This window comes from Acomys russatus, chromosome 13 (genome assembly GCF_903995435.1).
Source record: "Acomys russatus chromosome 13, mAcoRus1.1, whole genome shotgun sequence".
Taxonomy (NCBI): domain Eukaryota; kingdom Metazoa; phylum Chordata; class Mammalia; order Rodentia; family Muridae; genus Acomys; species Acomys russatus.
In genome coordinates, this window is record NC_067149.1 from 54,242,788 (window position 1) to 54,262,965 (window position 20,178).

Consider the following 20,178-nt stretch of genomic DNA (forward strand, 5'->3'; position numbering starts at 1 on the left):
TTATTTAAAGAAACCAAAATTCCAGAATTGTCACTACATGCAGGACATTTTCTTAATCAATAATTGACAGGAGAAGACCTAGCCCATTGTCAGTGGGGCCACCCCTAGGCTGATGGTCCTGGATTCTACAAGAAAGCAGGCTGAGCAAGCCAGTAAGCAGCACTGATGGCCTCTGCATCAGCTCCTGCCTCAGGTTCCTGCCTGTTTGAGTGATACAAAGTATAAGTAGAATAAACCCTTTCCGCTGGGCATTGTCTTTAATCCCAGCACTCAAGAGTCAGCGGCAGGCGGATCACTGTGAGTTCGTGGCCAGCCTGGTCTACAGTGTGAGTTCCAGAACAGCCAAGGATACACGGAGAAACTCTCTCTTGAAAAACAAACAAACAAACAAATAAACCCTTTCCTCTCCAACTTGCTTTTGGTCTCGGTGTTTCATCACAGGAATAGACACCCTAAGACAGTTAACCATGCCGGCTTAGTATATGCACTGTACACATTCTGGCTTCACCCCGGGACCGTCTCGGTTGCCTTTGGCCCATTCCCTATTCCTGCACTTCATCTGCTTCTTTACACAGTAATCCCTTCTCAGTGTACTCAGTGTACTCTGACTCCCTGACCAGGGTGCTGGCAGAACTGCAGTCAAATCGAGCAATCTCCAGGCCTCCGGAATACCTCCTGGCCCCCCCACTCCCCACCCCACCCCCATCACATGATCACCATCTACCTTGTTCCCCAACAAAGAGCCCATGGTCCTGGGGCAGCTATGGGAGGATACCCCATGGAAAACCCTTCCATAGGTCAGCTTTCTAGGGAGCTCCCCCGAGGGGAGCAACTGTTAGACCAAGAGGTCATCCGAGCAAGAGTGGTAAGGAGAGGGCGGCATCTAGCAGCATTTGAGAGACTCTGGGAACTGAGGGGTGCAAAGGGAAAGAGGAGAAGTTTTAACCAGTGTCTGGGGAGCGGGGCTGGGGTTCCATGGGAAAGGATCTTACTTTGCCAAGGAGCAACAAGGAAAGGTAGGCATTGTTTTGGTCTCATGGGGGAAAGATTGTATGTAAAAAATAGAGGGGCTGGCAGGGCCCTATTGCCCCAGAGCTGGGACTAGATTTCAGTTTAGTCAGCTGAGGAATGCTGAAGATGAACCCCCTAGAACTGACACTTGTAACTTCAGCGCCGGCCCACTTCATAGTGTGTGACGCTGGAGAACTTATGTATGCTGGACCAGCACTCCACCGCTGAACCACACCACAGCCCAACACATACACCATAGCCCAACACATACACCACAGCCCAACACATACACCACAGTCCAACAAGTACACCACAGCCCAACACATGACCCATGGTTTTTGTGGCTGCAATAGCTGAGATCTTTTTGGGCGAAGGCATACCCATTGTTTTGTTGGAGGAGTAAGAAGAAGGCTGGAGAGATGGCTCGGTGGTTAAGAGCCCTTACTGTTCTTGCAGAGGACCCGGGTTTGGTTTCCAGCACCCACATGGCAGCTCACAACCATTGGTAACTCCAGTTCCAGGGGACATGATGCTGTTTCTGACCTATCAGGCATTGCACATGCGTGGCACACAGACATACGCACTCAGGCATACACACAGACACATAAAAATATATTTAATAGGTTAAAAAAAATTTTTTTTGTTTTGCCTGCACGTTCTTTCTGTCTTCGTACCAAGATCCTGCTCTCCCGCCAAGCTACTATCAACTCATTTCTGTTGTTGTCAGCCAGCTGGCTTGTGGGAACTTGTCAATCACCCTATGTGCGTGTGTAAACTAAGGTGACAATCACTAATACACTCAGTCCTCCCACACAGTGGCCCTCCAACAGCTGAAAAAGCACCTGTGCTAGATGGACTGGGAAGAGACACTCATGAATGGAAACCCAGGGGGCAAGGGGTGGCAGCTGGCCTGCGAACCCTCTGCTGTCCTACTTTCACCACTTGCAGAGGCCTTCTCAGACCTTTGGGTCTGCCCCCACCCCCACCCCCCAACATACTGTTTGAAGCACGGGGCCATGGGGGAGGGGGTTCCGGTGAGAGCGGAAGCATAACCTAATCCTGACCCAGCAGCTGTTCTGTTTGGGTCTGTTTTTACTTTCCCAGAATCCTCTCCTCCAAAAGCCATATAGACTCATATAGAATGCTGGTCCTTCCTGTGTGGCTGCTAACGGTGGTGTTCCACACCCTGGTCACTCAAAAAGCTGAAGGGCATGGGGGGGGGGGATCCTCTCTGAAGGAAGGTACAGCCCTCACAGCCTGCCTTAGAGGACAGTTAGCTGTGTGTTCACTTCTCCACTCTGCAACATGGGTCACCCATGCCCGGCACTCACGACGCTTACCTTGTGCTAGATGCATGAAGGGGGATGGGGGAGCAGGGGGGCCCTATCTCAGGTGAACCCCCTCGTTTTTCTTTTCCCTTCTTTTTGTGGTACCGAGGATTAAACTCAGAGATCCACCTGCCTCTGCCTCCCAAGTGTGCGCCACCACAGCCCGGCTTTTAGCTTCTCTTGCTCAGATGCTTGGAACCCAGGACAGAAGAGAGAGCCCTGTGCACTTAGTAGTAGCCACAGGGGGTCATTTAGGGGGGGGACCCCAAGGTTATCGTGTCTATTCCTGAGGAACTACCATCCATCCAGCTTTTGCCCAGCCCAGACGGGGTCTTACCGTACATCTTGCCTTCGTCCGACAGGATGATTTTGCGGCGGCCGCAGGGTGGGTAAATGGCCAGTGCCTCCTGAAAGCTTTGCTCGATATCGGGGCTCCACACGCCCTCTGCATCATTGTCGATGGGCTTATCCAGTGCCTGGCTCCCCCCAGAGATGCTGCTCCCCTCAGGGGAGTCCGGAGAGCTCCACTCGTTGGAGGTAATGGTGCCGGCCTTGCCCTCCAAGGCTCGGCTTGGAGGAGCGCCTGTTGGACCTGTCAGAGCCGAAACAAGGCACAATAAGAGGAACGATCGTGCATGCTGCCGGATGCAGGACACCCACTCGGGGCACAGAGTGAAAGATCTGGGGGGGTTCAGGAGTCAGGGAGGCTTAGACAGGTTGTTTTCCCTCAGCAAACCAAGCTTCCACACTGTCCAGTGAGCACCAAAGACCCCTCTGGCTGAGCCAGATGCAAGCCTTTACTCCCAGCTCTCTGGAAAATATCTGAGTTTGAGGCCAGCCTGGTCTGCAAAGCTGGCTCCAGGGCAGGTAGGAGCACACAAAGAAACCCTGTTTTCAAACAAGCAAACACCCCTGACTGTACATCTAAGAACACACACAAGTCAGGGAAGTAGGAGACAAAGGTGTAGAGACAGATTCAAACCGACACCAAATGAACTCTGGGCAAAAGGATCTTAAACATTATGGGGTAGGTGCAAAAGGGCAAATACCATGGAAACAGTATGCAAAATCCTCAAAATTAAATGAGGGCTAAGGGATGGGACCCAGTGATAGAGGCTTTGCTGAGCATACCTGAGAGTTCTCGATTCAGCACTACCAATAACAATAATGACAATCATCATCATCATCAATGTGATCCACCAACCCTGCTTCTTGGTATATATTCAAAAGACTTGAAAACAGGGGCTCCCAAGAGTCACCAGTGTTCACAGCAGCACTGTTCACAACAGCAGAAAACTGGAGGGGGCCCTGCATACATCCCTACACAAACACAGAATTCGGTATGGGCATATACAATGGACCACTATTAGCCCTAAAGAGTAGCCCTGTCACATGCTGTAACGTGGATAAGTGTTGATGATACTACGTTAAGCGAAACAAGCCAGTCATAGAAGAAAAAGACGGTATGTGTATTACACATAGAAGCTAATTTAGATTCCTAGAAATGAGGCACAATAGATGTTGCCAGGGGGTGGGGAGGGAGAAGTGGGGGGCTCTTATCTACCAGATACGAAGATCAGGTTGTTGTGCAATCATGTGAAAACATACTTCCTATCTAGGGCCAGTGCCCTGGAAAAAGATGGCAGGCTGCCATAGCTCAGTGACAGACATGGGCTCAATCCCTAGGAGCACAAGAAATAATTACAGAATGGGAAGATATAGAAAAAGAAAGCAGTCGGGCGTGGTGTGCACACCTTTAATCCCAGCACTTGGGAGGCAGAGGCAGGTGGATCGCTGTGAGTTCGAGGCCAACCTGGTCTACATAGTGAGTCCAGGACAGCCAAGGCCACACAGAGAAACCCTGTCTCAGAAAACAAAAAACAAAAGAAAAAGAACAAGAAAGCATCCCAGGGGGAAAAATAAGCAAAACAAAAGAAAAAAGAAAGCATCCCAGCACTTGGGAGGCAGAGACAGGTGGATTGATGTGAGTTGGAGGCTAGCCTGGTCTACAAAGCGAGTCCAGGACAGCAAAGCTACACAGAGAAACCCTGTCTCGAGAAAACAAACAAACAAGGCAAAGGTAACAACCGAAGAAGCAACTGGCAGGGAAATTTCCTCTGTTAATGAAAGATCTGAATCCTCTAATTCTGGAACCACAGTGGGAAACCTTTTGTTTGTGGGGGCGGGGGTTCGAGACAGGGTTCCTCTGTGTAGCCTTTGGCTTTACTTGACTCGCTTTGTAGACCAGGCTGACCTTGAAATCACAATGATCCTCCTGCCTCTCTACCTCTTGAGTGCTGGGATTAAAGGTGTAGGCTGCCAACCACCCAAGGCTCACAGTTGGGAACTTAATCAGAATAAATTTAAATAAAATAAAACAATACCCCAAACAAACCTTAAAAGCATCAAGGATGATGCCTGCTTACACACCCAGAAGATGCTATAGCAATGAGCTGACCCACCGGCCCAGAAATAAGTATTAAAGTAACAATGGGTTCCATCAGTAATACTAAAAGACTAAAGAAAATATATCTCCAAGCTGTTGCAAAAAGTAGCCACCACCCAGAACTTTAAGCCATGGTTCAGTGGGTAAAGCATTTGCTGTGAGTGTGAGGACCTGAGGTTGGATGCCTAGAGGCAGGTGTCGGATGATGTGGCCGTGTCCATAATCCCAGCGCTTCCACTGAAGACAAGTGGAAGAGACCGGAGAACACCACCACCCTCCCCCCCCCCCCCACCCCGAGGCTCAGGCACTAGTTTGCCTGGTGTAAGTACACAGGGACCAAGAGATTGAGACTCAGCACAGGGAGATGGTTAAGTGGGTAAAAAGCACACGCTGCAGGAGTCCCCCAAACACGCTGCAGGAGCCAGAGGGCCTGAGCTTGATCCCCTCAAAAGCTGGATGCTGCAGTAAACGCCTGTGGTCCCAGCACGCATACAATGAGACAGGAGGCAGACAAAAAGTTCTCTGATCTTCACATGCATCCATGGCATAAATCTACCCACGCTCACACATACACACTAGAGCGCACACACACATACACAGAGAGAGACAGAGAGAGAGAATCGCATATATAAATAATCAATAAAAATAAATCATTAAAAGAAAAGATGGCTCATACTAAGAGCACTGGTAGCACTTCCAGAAAACCTGGGTTTGAATCCCAGCACGCATATGGAGCTAACAACAATGTACAATCTGATGCCTTTTGTGTGTGTGTGGGTGTTTTCAAAACAGGCAGCCCTGGCTGTCCTGGAACTCACTCTGTATACTAGGCTGGCCTCAAACTCACAGAGATCCACTGGCCTCTGCCTCCCCGAGGATCACCATACCTGGCTAATGTCTTCTTTTGGGCTGTACAGGTATTAGGTACTCCTGGGGTGCAGACACACACTCAGACCAAACACCCATAACATAAAAGCACATGCTGCTCTTGCAAAGAACCCCAGTTCAGTTCCCAGCGACCCCACACCAGATGCTCACAATAGCTTGTAACTGCGTCTCCAGGAGATCCAACACCTCTGACCTATGTGGATACCTACACTCTCCTACACAGACACACACAACTACACATAATTAAAAACAAAATAACTGTTTAAAAAAAGAAAAGGAAATTGTGCTGGTTAGTTTTTTTTTATCAACTTGACACAAACTAGGGCCATCTCGGAAGACAGAGCCTCAACTGAGAGTGAGTCCTTCAGAGCTGCCTGTACACAAGGCTGTGTGGAATTTTCTTGATTAATGTTTGATGTGGGAAGGCCCACTCCACTGTGGGCAGTGCCATCCCTGGGCAGGTGGTCCTGGAGTATATAAGAAAGCAAGCGGAGCCAGGTGGTGGTGACACACGCCTTTAATCCCAGCTGTCAGGAGGCAGAGGCAGGAGGATCGCTGTGAGTTTGAGGCCAGCCTGATCTACAAAGCGAGTCCAGAACAGCCAAGGCTACACAGAGAACCCTTGACTTGAAAACCCTAAAAAGAAAAAAGAAAGAAGGCAGGCAGAGCAAGCTGGTTAAGTAGCCCTCTTTATGGCCTCTGCATCAGCTCCTGCCTCGAGGTTCTGCCTGGAGTCCCTGCCCTGACTTCCTTCAATGATGAATTAAATCTGTAAGCTGACACTGTTTCCTCTCCAAGTTGCTTTTGTTTGTGGGTTGTTTTTTGTTTTGTTTTTTGTTTGGTTGGTTGGTTTTTGGTTTTTGGTTTTTCAAGACAGGGTTTCTCTGTGTAACAGCTCTGGCTGTCCTTGAACTCACAGAGACCCACCTACCTGCCTCTGCCTCCCAAGAGCTGGGATTAAAGGCGTACGCCACCACCGCCCAGCTTTGTTCGTAGTCTTTATCACAGCAGTAGAAACTAAGATAGGAATAGAGGAAGTATAATGAAAAACACAAACATGAGGTCTGGAGAGATGGCTCAGTGGTTAGGAGCACTGACTGCTCTGCCAAAGGACCCAGGTTCAATTCTCAGCACCCACATGGCAGCTCACAACTGTCTGTAACTATAAGATCTGACACCCTCACACATACATGCAGGCAAAACACCAATGCACATAAATTTTTTTTAATTTTTTAAAAAATTAAAAAGAAAAAGGAGCTGGGCAGTGGTGGTGCACGCCTTTAATCCCAGCACTTGGGAGGCAGAGGCAGGTGGATCTCTATGAGTTCCAGGACAGCCTGGTCTACACAGTGAGTTTCAGGACAGCCAGAGCTGTTACACAGAGAAACCCTACCTCAAAAACCAAACAAGTAAACAAATAAAAGAAAAAAGAAAAATTCAAACATGAAACTGACAGAGAAGATAATACACAAAGGCTGAGCAAAGTCTCTGGCAGAAACGAGAGAATGGAGGACCGACAGCTAATGTAGAAACATGAGTGGAGGTAAAGCTGCGGCCGAGCATGTGTGCATCTGAGAGCCATCCCCAGCACTAAAAGAAAAAGAAACAGATAGCTAGAGAGCAAGAACACAAATTTACAGTATGCATAAAACCTGAGACCTTTCCACAATAGTAACTGTTAATAAATAAATGATTAAAAGTGATAAGAGATGATTTCTTCAATCTGAGAAAGACGTCTTTTGAAAGCTTAAAAGAACAGGACGCTTAGCACTCAGGAGGCAGAGGGAGGCGGATTGCTATAAGTTCGAGGTCAGCCTGGTCTACAAAGTGAGTCCAGGACAGACAAGGCTACACAGGGAAATCCTGTCTTGGGAAAAAACAAACAAACAAACAAACCAAACCTCCGTCCCCCTCCCCCCCAAAAAAGAATACAACGTTTGCTGAAACAGTGGAAGCAATACCTTTTAAGTTAAGGATAAGATCAAGGGTGCTCACTTTCAGCACTTCAGACACTACCCAAAGCCAGGCAGTGGTGATGCACTGGGGTGGGGCGGGGTTGAGGGGATTGGGAATGGGTGGGGTGGGGGTGTGTGGGGGAGGGGCGGCAGAGGAGGGTAGATCTCTGAGTTAAAAACCAGCTTGATCTACACAATGAATTCCAAGCCAGCCAACGCTACACAACAAGACCAAAAGATGTTTAATTTGTGAGAAAAATAACAAAACAAAACACAAATTTTATGATTTTAAAAACTTCTGCAAGGGTTTTTGACAAAATCTCTAGCAAGCAGATTCTGAGATTATACAGCCAAAATGACTCTTAAGCTCTCTGACATGCTAGCTGGCTCCGTTCCTTCCTTCTGGCTTCCGGTTGTAAAGTGGCACTGGCTGTGTGAGAACTAGGAGAGAGAGGTTCCCTTCCTACAGCAGACAGTGACCTTGTCTGAATCACATCGTAGCCCTGGACCTTGCCCATAAAACCCTGGGACCTGAGTTCCTTCTTTCTCTGCTGGCGTGTGTGTGGCACATGCTCTACACCTGGACCCCACATCTCTCCAAGTACCCCCTAGTAATATTCAGAGAAGGATGGTGCTCCCACAGTGGTCAATAGGCCTGCCGCCCGGTTAGGGAGTCAAAGGGTTAACTCAGTGTGAAAAGTCTGGCAATTACAAGCACAAGGCCTTAGATGTCACGCCCCCTCCAACCCCATGGAGGGGAGGTGGAGATACAGTCTACCAGTCAGCGCTCTGGATAGGGTATTTAGTGACCATTGTTCCGTGTGTGTGTGTGTGTGTGTGTGTGTGTGTGTGTGTGTGTGTGTGTGTGTGTGTGTGTGTGTGTGTCCCCATTGCTCTTAAGCTCTGAGCCTGGAGTGCAAGCTCTGAAACCTTAAGCAGGCCTGGCAAGTGCACACAGCTTAAGCCCTAATGATGAAGATTAATATCTGACGACAGTGATTAATTGACCTTCTAATGCTTGAGGCCGCATCAGTTTGGGGGTTGGTCTTCGTTTTCTTCTGGAGCCATCTAGCCCCACACCATCTTATGTGACCCCGCCCTGCCAGAGGAGGTAGTCACTCAGCCCTCCTCCTCCTCAACATTGCCCAGAAGAACAGGCCTGGGAGAACGAGAGACCATTTGTGCCAGACTGCTCCCGCGAGAGAGGTTTTCTGAGGCCCTGCACTCCATGTTCCCAAGATTGGGTCTGTCCCAGAGAAAGTGGGCCAGCAGGTCAAGCAAGGCCCTAGGACATGGGATTCATTGCTGCAGTGAAGCCGGCCCTGGCCCTGTGTGGCTGTGGTACTCCTGGTCCCCAGTTCTGAGTGGCTGACTGCTCCTACCCTTACACTAGGCAAACTGCCCATGCAAGCCTTCCCTGTGGCCAGAAGAATGGGCTAAGTCGAGGCCAGCCCAGAGCCGGTCCCCACTCCTCCTGCTCCTCCCTCAAGTGACCCTCCAGGGGCTGCCAGGGGAGAGGTAGAGTGGGAAACATGCCAACGCCGCCCAGACCATGTGCTATGGTCAAAGAAATAAAAATAATCCTTGACTTGGCTCTCAGGCCCTGGCCGGGAGGCTTCTAGCTCCATCTCTGCCCCACCCAAAAGACACCAGATGTCCTGCAAAGGACAACCAGGCCCAAAGAACATGCCACTCCACCCCAAGGGCCACAGGTGCTGGCCACGGAGGAGGAATTTTCGGAAGAATCGGGAACTGGGATTGATTTAGGATCTTTCTAAGGCTCAGACACACACACACACACACACACACACACACACACACACACACACACACACACACACACACACACACACACACCCTCCGCATACCCGCACCCTCCTAGAAAACAGAAGAGAAAGAATGAGAATCCGCAGGTTACACACAGAGAAGCCACCGCTGAGGGGCAGGGTGTGGGTAAAGAGGGAGGACCATTTGACTGAGAAAGCAACCAGACCAGATTGCCAGGGGCTGGGGTTGTAGCTCTGTGGTAGAGCATTTGCCAGCCAATCCTTTGCTGGTTATCCCCTACAGGACCATAGCGACCTCTCAGCCCCACCTCACTCCCCCGGCCCCCAAAGCACACAGTCAGCATACAGTGCTGGGGTGACAGGCTGTGGCCTGTGATCTCCCTTGTGCTTGTCTGTTCCCCAACTGGAGAGGAAAGATGGTTATCACTCAGACATCAGTGTCTGCCCTGCTCCTGGCTTGGCGCTAGGAACTTAGGCAGTCAGCATTACCGTTAATGAGCTGACTCTGCCAAGGACTCCTTTTCTTTAGGCCAGGACAAATAATGCTGTTATTTCACAACACAGATGTTCTCCCACATACAATGGGATACATTCTGGTAAACGTACCAGTCAGTTAATAATACCCTAATGTGACGCACACCTGTCTCTCAGCATTCTAGGGGCTCAGGCGAGAGGATTGTGACTTTGAGACCATTTGCGTAGCCTTCATACTGATTTCTATAGTGACTGTACCAATCTACACTTCTACCAACAGTGAAGACCAGTTCCCTTTTCCCACAACCTCACCAGCATCTATAGATGTTGTTTTTGTTTTTCCAGACAGGGTTTCTCTGTATAGCCCTGGCTGTCCTAGAATACACTATGTAGACCAGGCTGGACTGGAACCCATAGAGATCCACCTGCCTCTGCCTCCCCTGAGCTGGGATTAAAGGTGTGTTCTACCACCACCACCACTTCCTCCTCCTCCTCCTCCTCCCCCTCCTCCTCCGCCGCCGCCGCCACCACCACCCAGAAGTTATCTGACTTTTTTATGATAACCATTCTGATTGGGGTGTGCTGGGCTCTCAAAGCCATTTTATTTTCTATTTCCCCAATAGTTCTTGAAATTAAACTTTTTTCCCCCAGATTTTATTTTATGTGTATGAGTGGTATGCCTGCATGTATGTATGTGCACATGTGTGCTCGGTGCCTGCAAAGGTCAGAAGAGGATGTTAGATCCTCAGAACTAGAGTGACAGGTGGCTGTGAGCTGCCTGCCATGTGAGTGTTGGGAGCCAGTGCTCTTAACTGCTGAGCCACCTCTCCAGGCCCTCAGTGGGATTTGGGTTTTTGTTTTGTTTTGTTTTGAAGTTAAAGCACTAACATAAAACTGGGTTTGTTTTGTTGTTGTTTTTCTTTTTTGAGACAGGGTTGTAGTGAGTCGCCTTGAACTACCGAACTAGCCTAGAACTCTCTATGTAGACCAGGCTGGCCTCTACACTGTAGAGATCTTCCTACCACTGATGCCCAACGCTGGCATTAAAGGCATGCACCTACATACTTTCACAGTCTGGCTTTGTATATCTAATGAAATATATCCAATATCTGTATTTAAGCAATGCTGGCAACACTATGACTGTGTAACTGGCTGGACACGGGCTTACTTACCGCTGTCCCACATGACAGAAACATACGGTTACTTACTAGCCAGGAAAACAGCAAAATTTAAGTTTTAAGGAACAATTTCTACTGAATGTGTACCACTTCCACACCACTGTAAACCAGAAAAATCAAATGCTGACCTTTGTACGCCGGGGACTGTCTGTGACAACTAACCCACGGGATGTCAATATGTGATCTATAACCAACGCCCACAGACTCCAATCCAAACAGGACGTGATGGAAATTGAAACTCAGAATGTTTACAAGACAAGCCTGGTGTCACGCAGAAATGAGGAAAGAGTCTGGCCACTCAGAGCACCGTGACAGACAGGATTCCCGCCTCGGGCTCTTCTCTCCAGCCACTGACTTGAAGAGATTTGGAAGTGTAGGTCAAAGGTCCAGCCACATCTCAATCCTCATTGCCTGTGGGCTTTGACACCCTGCGCCTGGGATCCTAGAACAGCCTGCTGCATTGCAGAGACTGACGGACCAGTGACTGACTGACGCTAGGAGGGGAAAGAAAACCTGTGGTTTCCTTCTGGGAGATCCACCCTAACCTAAGGCAGAGAGAGCGGCTGCAGCAATTCACCGTGGGGACAGGCAGGCTGGGATACAAACTGTCCCCTCCTGTCTTATCACAGTACAGGAATCCTCCTCTAGGCTGGCAGAACTCCCTGCATGGCTTGATGACCAAGCCAAGAAATAGCAAATCTAAACCCCAGTTGCTCTGCCCTAGTCTAGTCCAGCTGAGATCAGAGAGGCACTATTTGGGACAGGCCTGGCCCCATCTAGTACCACTGGCGCCTGAATATTACCCAGCCCTGACTATTCCTACCAGAAAGACTCTATATCAGAGTCCAAAAACCGAAGCAAAAGTACAAGATGGGCCCGGAAACATTCGAGGAGGAGGCTTTGAGCCTTCACTACTCTGATCTTACCTCCAAAAAAGAAAGGGCTGGAGAGATGGCTCAGTGGTTGAGAGCACTGGCTGCTCTTCCAGAGGACCCAAGTTCCATTGCTAGCACCCACATAGCAGCTCACACCTGTCTGTAACTCCAATTCCAAGGCTTCTGGCACCCTCACATATGTAGGAAAAACACCAATGACCATAAAATAAAATTATATATTTGAAAAATGTATTAAAAAAATAACCAGGCAGTGGTGGTGCACACCTTTAATAGCTCTTGGGAGGCAGAGGCAAGTTGATCTCTATGAGTTCAAGGCCAGTCTGGTCTACAGAGAGACTTCCAGGACAGCCAAGGCTACAGAGAAGCCCTGTCTTTTAAAAAAAAAAAAAAAAAAAGTAAAAGAAAGAAAGAAAGTGAGGCAATGCATGATGACCCACACCTGAAATTCCAGCACTCCGCAGGCAGAAGCAGGAAGATCACAAGTTCAAAGGCAGCTAGGGGCTAGAGTGAGTTTCAGACCAGCCAGATACAGAGTGAGGCCTTGTCTCAAATCCATCTAAAATTAACCAGCAGAGTGATGCAGATCGGTAACCTCAACACTCAAGAAGCTGAGACAGGAGGGCTGTCACAGGTTCAAGGGCAGCTTAGGCCACAGTGTAAGACCCAATCTCAAAACAAAACAAACAAAACACCAAAAAGCCCAAATGCACTGATGGTGTGCCTGCCTGGAACCTGGCACACACAAGGCTCTAGGATCAATCCATCCCTTTAAGGAAGGAGGGAAGAGAAGAGGAAGAGACAACTTCAGGCTTGTTTCAGACCCAATGCCACTTCTCCACAGCCCAGGTCTCTTCCTCCTCACCTCTCCTCCCCTCTGAATCACAATCCTTCCCTCAGTTCCTGCCTGCACCTCCTAACTATTCTGGTAAGTCAGAGTATGGTGAAAGGCAGTGGGAGGAGTCAAGGTGACTCAGGCTCAGGTCCTTGGTCCTGCCTCCAGCTTGTAGCTCACATAACACACAGCCTGATGGTCTGTCTTCCTTGGCTTTGGTGGGTACCTGCCTCTGCCTGCCGCCTTTTGTTACGCCTCAGGAGTAGAGGGCCAGGGAGGGGGTGGGCAACGCTCCCGTGGTTCTGTTCCTGATATACAAGACAGAGAAGCCTGCAGAACTGAGTGTCTGAAGAAGATGCCTAAGACACCCGCCGCCAAGCAACACAGTTCTGCCCTGAGAGTAAATGACCTTAATACTGACTGACACTACAGGGAGCAACTTCCCAGACCCAGTCTGTGCCAAGGCCTGGACCAGACACTAGACTACGTCTTCCCTCACCCCAGATACCCCTCTAAGCTAATTGGGCCCCGCTCATTTCAGAAACTGAGACACCTCAGGGGGCGTTGCTGTGCACAAGTCTCACAGCAAGTGAGTGGCTGGCTCAGCGGCTCTTCCCCACAGCAAGTGACCAAGCTTCTATTTCATGACCAGTAGAAGGGGACATGGTCTGACCCCAGCAGGAGGGTGGCCAGCTAAGGTGGCAGCAAGTCCTTCTGTACCAGTGAGCTTTCCTATTCTTTCTTGGTGTGAACAGAAATTCCTGAAAAGAAGCTGTGTCTAGCTGGGAGCAAAAACTCCTGGAAGGACTTTCTGTGTCTGCAGAGACTGACGGACTGATTGGGATTTTATTAGTGGAGAGACCGGAATTTTGTAGGTCCAGAAGGCAATAACTTTATTTTGGCCTAGTTTTAGCCTTCTGTAACAGCCATTCTTTGCCCACTCTGTGTCTAAACTAACACTCATGATAATAAATAGAAATGTTCCCCCCAGTTTTTCGAGACAGGGCTTCTCTGTGTAGTCCCAGCTGTCCTGAAACTCAATCTGTAGACCAGGCTGTCCTCGAACTCAGAGATCCATGAGCCTGCTCCTGCCTCCCAAGTGCTGGAAACCTCTTAGACACTATTAACAGAACACTAGCATCTGCCAGGCCGAGAACTAAGAGTGTCATCACATAGCATTTTAGGCCTTAGCTCCCCCAATCTCATTGCACCTGCCTCTGTGATGCACCTATCCAATGCATTTCAAATCTGCCTTGGCTTAATGGTTTTTGTCATTCTGTGAAACTGCTTCCCGTGGAATATGTGGTCACCTAATAAATCTGTGTCCCTGGGCTGTGGGTGCTCATAATGGCTTCAGAATAAACTCTCTTATTCCCTTTAAGATGAGAGCTATGTTTTTTTTTTTTATGTGGACATCAGCAAGGGTTCTGCTACTCCCCAAGGTTTGCGTGAGAAAGAAACAGACATGCCGGATGGACCTGGAGTTATCTGGAATGAGGTGAGGAGATTGAGACCCTAGGAGAGAAGTGACCATCAGTGACCACAGAACTGGCTGAGGCTGGGACTAGGACATCTGAGCCTGGACTTTCTGCTTACAGTGAGCACAGCCTAGGTGCCCCTCAGCGGCTATAAGGGGATAGACTCCCAGGAAGGAAGAGGGCTGGTCCCAGCCAGGGAGGGCCAAGGAAGCCTCTCTCTTCCTAGCTGCAGTGCCCATTGCTTCCCACTGGCTTATTCAGAATTGTGTGAGTAAGGAGCACTGAGAGGAGGTGGGAGAATCGGGAATTAAAGGTCATCGTGGGCTGCATGGGGAGTTCAAGGCCAGCACAGACTACACTATAGGAGACCTTGTATAAATAAATAAATAGATAAATAAATAAATAAATAAATAAATAAATAAGGGATGTGAGCATATACTACATGGCAGGCACTGGTGACAAAGCCAAGTGAGACCGTCCTGCCTGCAGTGCCTTTCATCAGACATATACAAGGTGGAAGGAAGATCCAGAACCATCCAAAAAGATCAAGTGTAATCAGTTCACTAAATCACAGTCTTTAGGAATATCAGTGATTTCAAACATCACCAGGGAGTGTTAACAGAAGGACCTGAGCATCTGTGGATCCTGGTACCCTCCAGGGGTTGATTTCAAGCGGAGGATGCCAAACTTTCTGAAGGTCATGTGTCTCGTATAGAATGGCACAACAGCTCCACAACCCATACATGGCCTCCTATATGTTTTAAATCATATATTCTATGGCCATGAATTCACACTATTCCTGCCTCAGCCTCCTTCATGACAGGGTTGCAATCATGAGCCACCATGCCCCACTGACTGTACTATTCAAAGTGGACACACAGCCAGTGAGATGGCTAAGCAGGTAAAAGTGATTGTCACCAAGCATAACGACCTGGGTTCAATCCTCTGAGACCCCAATGCCCAATGTGGCAGAGGGAGAAAACCTACTCCTGCCAAGTTGTCCCCTGACCTCCACATTACACACACACACACACACACACACACACACAGAGTTGTTATTTAGATGAATATTTCAACCAACTAGCTGAGTTGAAAGAAGAAAAATTCAGACTGTAGGTAATCTTTGTTAATTGACAGAAAACAGGCAAATTATTTGCAAGAAGCCATTACTTATGTAGAAAGCAAACAAGCTATGAATTAGGACAATAAAAGCTACTATGCACACACAGAGAGGAAATATTCTCTGTAAAACATAAAACATTTACATTCCACCACCAGGCCCAGCGGTGCATACCTGGAACTCCAGCACTTGGAAACAAAGGCAGGACGAACTGCAAGACTGAGGCCAGGCCGGATGTGGTGGTGCAAGCCTTTAATCCCAGCACTCACTCGGGACGCAGAGGCAGTCGGATCGCTGTGAGTTCGAAGCCTGCCTGGTCTACAAAGCAAGTCCAAGACAGTCAAGGCTAACATGGCGAGACCCTGTCTCAAAAAGCCAAAAAACAAAAACAAAAACAAAAAAGATTGAGGCCAGCCTAGTTTACATAATCAAGTTTCAAGCTGGCAAAGATATAGTGAGGCCTAGTCTCTAAATCAATGAAAAAACACAAATGAATAAACAGTTGTGTGTGTGTGTACATATATATGTATAAATATACATATGTGTATATATGCACACACACACTAACATTCTATCTTCTATAAGCTTATTTTTTTCTTCACTATTTCTATTTATTTTTACGTTTTCCTGGCTGAGCTGCCACACACACAGCGTCACACCAATTAACCCTCGGCTTGATACAGCATAAGTGGTTCTTACCAAAGGCAAATTGAACAGCCCCAAGCAAGGAACTGTCTGTTCCTAAACTCAGGGAGGCTGGAATGTGCCTGAGGGAGAAAACACGTGAGCTAGCCGAGCTTCCCGCAGGCATCGGTTCTGGTGCTGCTGTGGGCCCACGGTCAGTGAATCAACAATATATATTAAGCAAGGTGTCTTGGGACAGAAACACCCACAAAACAAGCCTATAAATTAATTGGCTGACAAAAATCTTGTGACCAGAGGCTTGTATGAATGCAACCCAGTGTTTCTCCTGTGAGTAATGGTTCGGTGTTTGTTAATTCGGTGCCTTTATAGGGCATAATTACCATGGGAAAAAAAAAAAAAAAAAACCAGTGGACCAGCTGGGTGTGGTAATACAAGCCTGTAATCCCAGTACCCGGGAGACAAGGAAGAAAGACACCAAGTTTACAGCCAGCCTGGACCAAGTCGTGAGGCCTTGTCTCAAAGAACAAACAAAGACAGAAGACGTGGCTATGCTCAGTGAGCATAACATGTACATATACGTACACGATGGTGTTGGGAGGGGCATCTCAGCCGGTGTGCTAGGTGAGCTACCTGCAGGAAGATTCCAGAATAGTCCAAAGGTGGAAACAGCTCAACTGTCCACGAGCTGTTTATGAACAAACAAAATACGGCTTGTCCACAGGATGGGATGGTATCCAGTCAGAAAAAAAAGGAATACAGTTCTGATAACATGCCCGGCGTGGATGCCTCGTGAACAGATTCTACTTAGTAGAATAAGCCGGGCACAGAAATTTGCCCCACCCACCTCCTGGCCACTTACAAGAAGTACTCACAACAGTCAAATTCAGAGGCAGAAAGTAAAAGAGCTGGGAGGAGGGAAACCAGTGGTTATTTTCTTGGTTCAGAGATTCTGTGGGGAAGGATGAAAAAGATGTGGAAACGGATGACAGTGATAGTTGTACAAGCTGTGACTATGGTAAGGTCATAAAACTGCAGATGTAAAAGGAGTCATGCTGAGAAGCTGGCAAAGAGGCTCAGTGGTCAAGAGCAGGTGTTGCTGTTGCAGAGAGCCCGGGTTTGGTTCCCAGCACCCACAGGGAGGCTCACAACCATCTGTAAGCCCAGTTCCCGGGGATCTGACATCCTCCAGGAGGTACGGCACAAGCTTGGTGCACAGACATGCATTCCAGCAATCCCAGTGCTTAGGGGACTGAGGCAGGAGCACTGCAAATTGCAGGCCAGCCTACAAAACTCAGCCTGAGCTACTCCCACGTAGTCGTGGTAGTGCACACCGCGATTGCACACACCTTTAGCCCAGCGCTCAGAAGGCAGATCTCAGTGAGTTCAAGGTGCCTTTGTCTTTACAGTGAGACACACTCTCTCTCTCTCTCAAACTGGTCCCCAAGAAGAGCCCAAGGCAGCAAAATCCCTAAGAGCTCTTAGCCAGCCTGACCTGAGCCACGTTGGGAGTTCTAGTCCATCTTGGATTTTACAATATCTCAAAAAGAAAGGGGTGGGGGGAGAACTATGAAAGTCATTTTACGTGAGTATATTTGCTTGACTAATTGAGGTACTGGGGATCAAACCCAGCGCCTCACACATGCTGGGCCAGTATTCTACATTAAGCTACATCCCCAATTCTCCTTTTCTCTTGTGAGAAAGGCTTCCCCCCCCCACTCCGAGAGAGAGGGTTTCTCTGGCTGTCCTGGACTCACTTTGTAGACCAGGCTGGCCTCAAACTCACAGCAATCCACCTGCCTCTGCCTCCTGAGTGCTAGGATTAAAGGCGTGCGCCACCACGGCTGGTGTGAGATAGGCTCTTGCTGACCTCAAATTCATTATAAATCCAAGGAAGGCATTGAACTTGTGATCCTCCAGCCCCTGGTCCTCTGGGTTACAGATCTGTACCACCAGGCCTGGCCTGTTATATTTTACCATAAGAACTGTTTGTTTGAGACATGGTCTTGCTATATATAGTCCAGGCTGGCTTCAAACCTCTGATGCTTTTGCCTCGGTCCTCACACTCTGGTGCTGCCATCCCAGACCTGTACCTCCATGTCTCTATTCCTGAGCATTTAAAAGTCATTAAAAGCCAGACAAGATGGCACACACCTTTAATCCCAGAAGGCAGAAGGCAGGATAGCTGTGAGTTCAAGGACACCCTGGTCTACATAGCAAGCTCAAAGCAGGAAAGGGTTACACAGTGAGACCCTGGAGAAAAAGGAAGAAAAAAGAAGAGACGGGAAGGAAAAAAAAGGCACTTCAGCAGACCTGGTCCAAAGTACAGATGACAAAGAAACGTCGCCTGTTTGTAGTTGGAAATGAAATTGACCAAACAAGAACGTTTCCTGTCAGTGGTGGGTGGAAGGGTTCCTGGAGAATAGAGGGAGGAAGGAGGAGGAGTGGGGTTAAGAAAACACTCCACTAAAGTGGACTGGCCTGGGCCGGGCCAGTTACTTAGCCAGAAAAAAAAACTAACCCCAGTATGACTTTCAAAAGATCAGGCTGGCTTGCTGGAGATGGGAAAGAGGCCTTCTAGAAGTAAGTGTGTGTGTGTGTGTGTGTGTGTGTGTGTGTGTGTGTGTGTGTGTGTGTGTGTCTGTGGATTGGTGGGTTAGCACCTGCCTTTCAAGAAGCTGGTCTCCATCCCAGCAATGCAGAGATAGGATCAAGCCAAACCTAGGTATTCCTGGGCCTAAAGTTACTGGTGAACACTTACTTGGCTTTCATGCTGCCTTTGATCAGAATCTAGTATACTTAAAGAAGCTTCCAGAGTTCATGCCAGCTATTTGGCTGCTCAGCTCCTTGAATGTCTGCTTGCCTAGTATCTGCCACAGAGTTTGACCTTAGCATCAAAACCTGCAGCCAGATGCAGTGACTTTTGCCTGTCATCCCAGCACTCTGCGGACTGAGGCCGGAAGCATGCCCCAAATTCAAGACCACTGGGCTACAGTGTGGGACTATGTGTCAAAAGAGACAAAACAAGGTGGGTGTGGTGGTGCACACCTTTAGTCCCAGCACTCGGGAGGCAGAGGCAGGTGAATCGCTCTGAGTTCTGAGGTTAGCCAAGGCTAAAACAGAGACAAACATACTTTCCCAGCCTAGGGTGTTGCTCAGTGGTAGAGTGCTTGCCTGGCTGTGTGTACCCAGCACCCACTGACACGCAGGACAATGACCACACCTTGCTCTTCACAAGTTGGAATTTCAGGAGCAGGAGTGAGCTTGATAGGAAAGAAATCCTGGGACAAAAAGAGCCTGGCCAGGGTAGAGGAGCCACTGGGCAGAGACTCAGCTCTTACAGGACCTCTCTGATGAGGCCCCAAGTGATGAGAATTCAGTTGACACCCTAGCTGGGTGTGCTGGCCTGCTGGTAGTTCCAGCTACTCAGATGAGACCCAGGTCTCTAAAACAAACAAGCCAATAAATAAACAAGTGCAAATACCTCCGAACCTTGGTGGGGAGGAAACATGCGGCTGTTGCCTTTGAGGTTACAGCATCCATGCAGGGAGGAGGGACCAGGGAGGGGAGGCTGTGTGTGTGAATCAGGAGGACAGAAAGAGAGATAAGTAAGTGGGTGGGGAGGCACCTGGGGAAGAAAATCAGGGGAGGAGCCTCACATGCGGAGAGGTAGGAAGAAACCTCCCAGACCCAAAGAAATGGAGGGGGGCAACAAGAGTCCTAAGAAACTGAGGGGCTGGGGCTCAGCCTGAGTGAGGCTGGGTGAGGTCACCTTGCTCAGCTCAGCATCCTACCCTCTGCTCTCCGGAAGCTGGGGAGCCTGACCCCCAAGCTAGCCTTTCCAAACAGCTGAGCCGTGGGTGTCTGCAGACCTGTCCCTAACACCTCCAGGAAGTGGGTCACAGCGATTGGCTTCCACACCCCTCCACCCTCTCTCGATCTGGGGCCCCCGGAGCAGGGAATGAAGCCGTGATGACGAAACATGGTTTTACGCCCCTGGGAACAGGTTACGGAAGGAAAAAGAATTAAGAGTCAAGCTCAGGCTTCCTGGAGACTGCTGGGTCTCTGGAAGCTGACACTTGTCCCCTTTGAGCTCCAGTGGCCCCATTTGCAAAAAGAAAAGGTCAAGACAGTGGAATATTA

The 20,178-nt window shown here is 48.9% G+C and overlaps 1 protein-coding gene across 1 annotated transcript in view; it reads right to left on the reverse strand.

Moving 5' to 3' along the window:
- The window catches only part of Tead4 (TEA domain transcription factor 4), a 76,454-nt gene that overhangs the window by 39,451 nt on the left and 16,825 nt on the right, over window positions 1-20,178 (reverse strand). Inside the window, exon 2 of the mRNA XM_051155660.1 lies at window positions 2,677-2,931. Within this exon, the coding sequence (XP_051011617.1) occupies window positions 2,677-2,931 (255 nt within the window). The remainder of the gene's footprint in view (window positions 1-2,676; window positions 2,932-20,178) is intronic.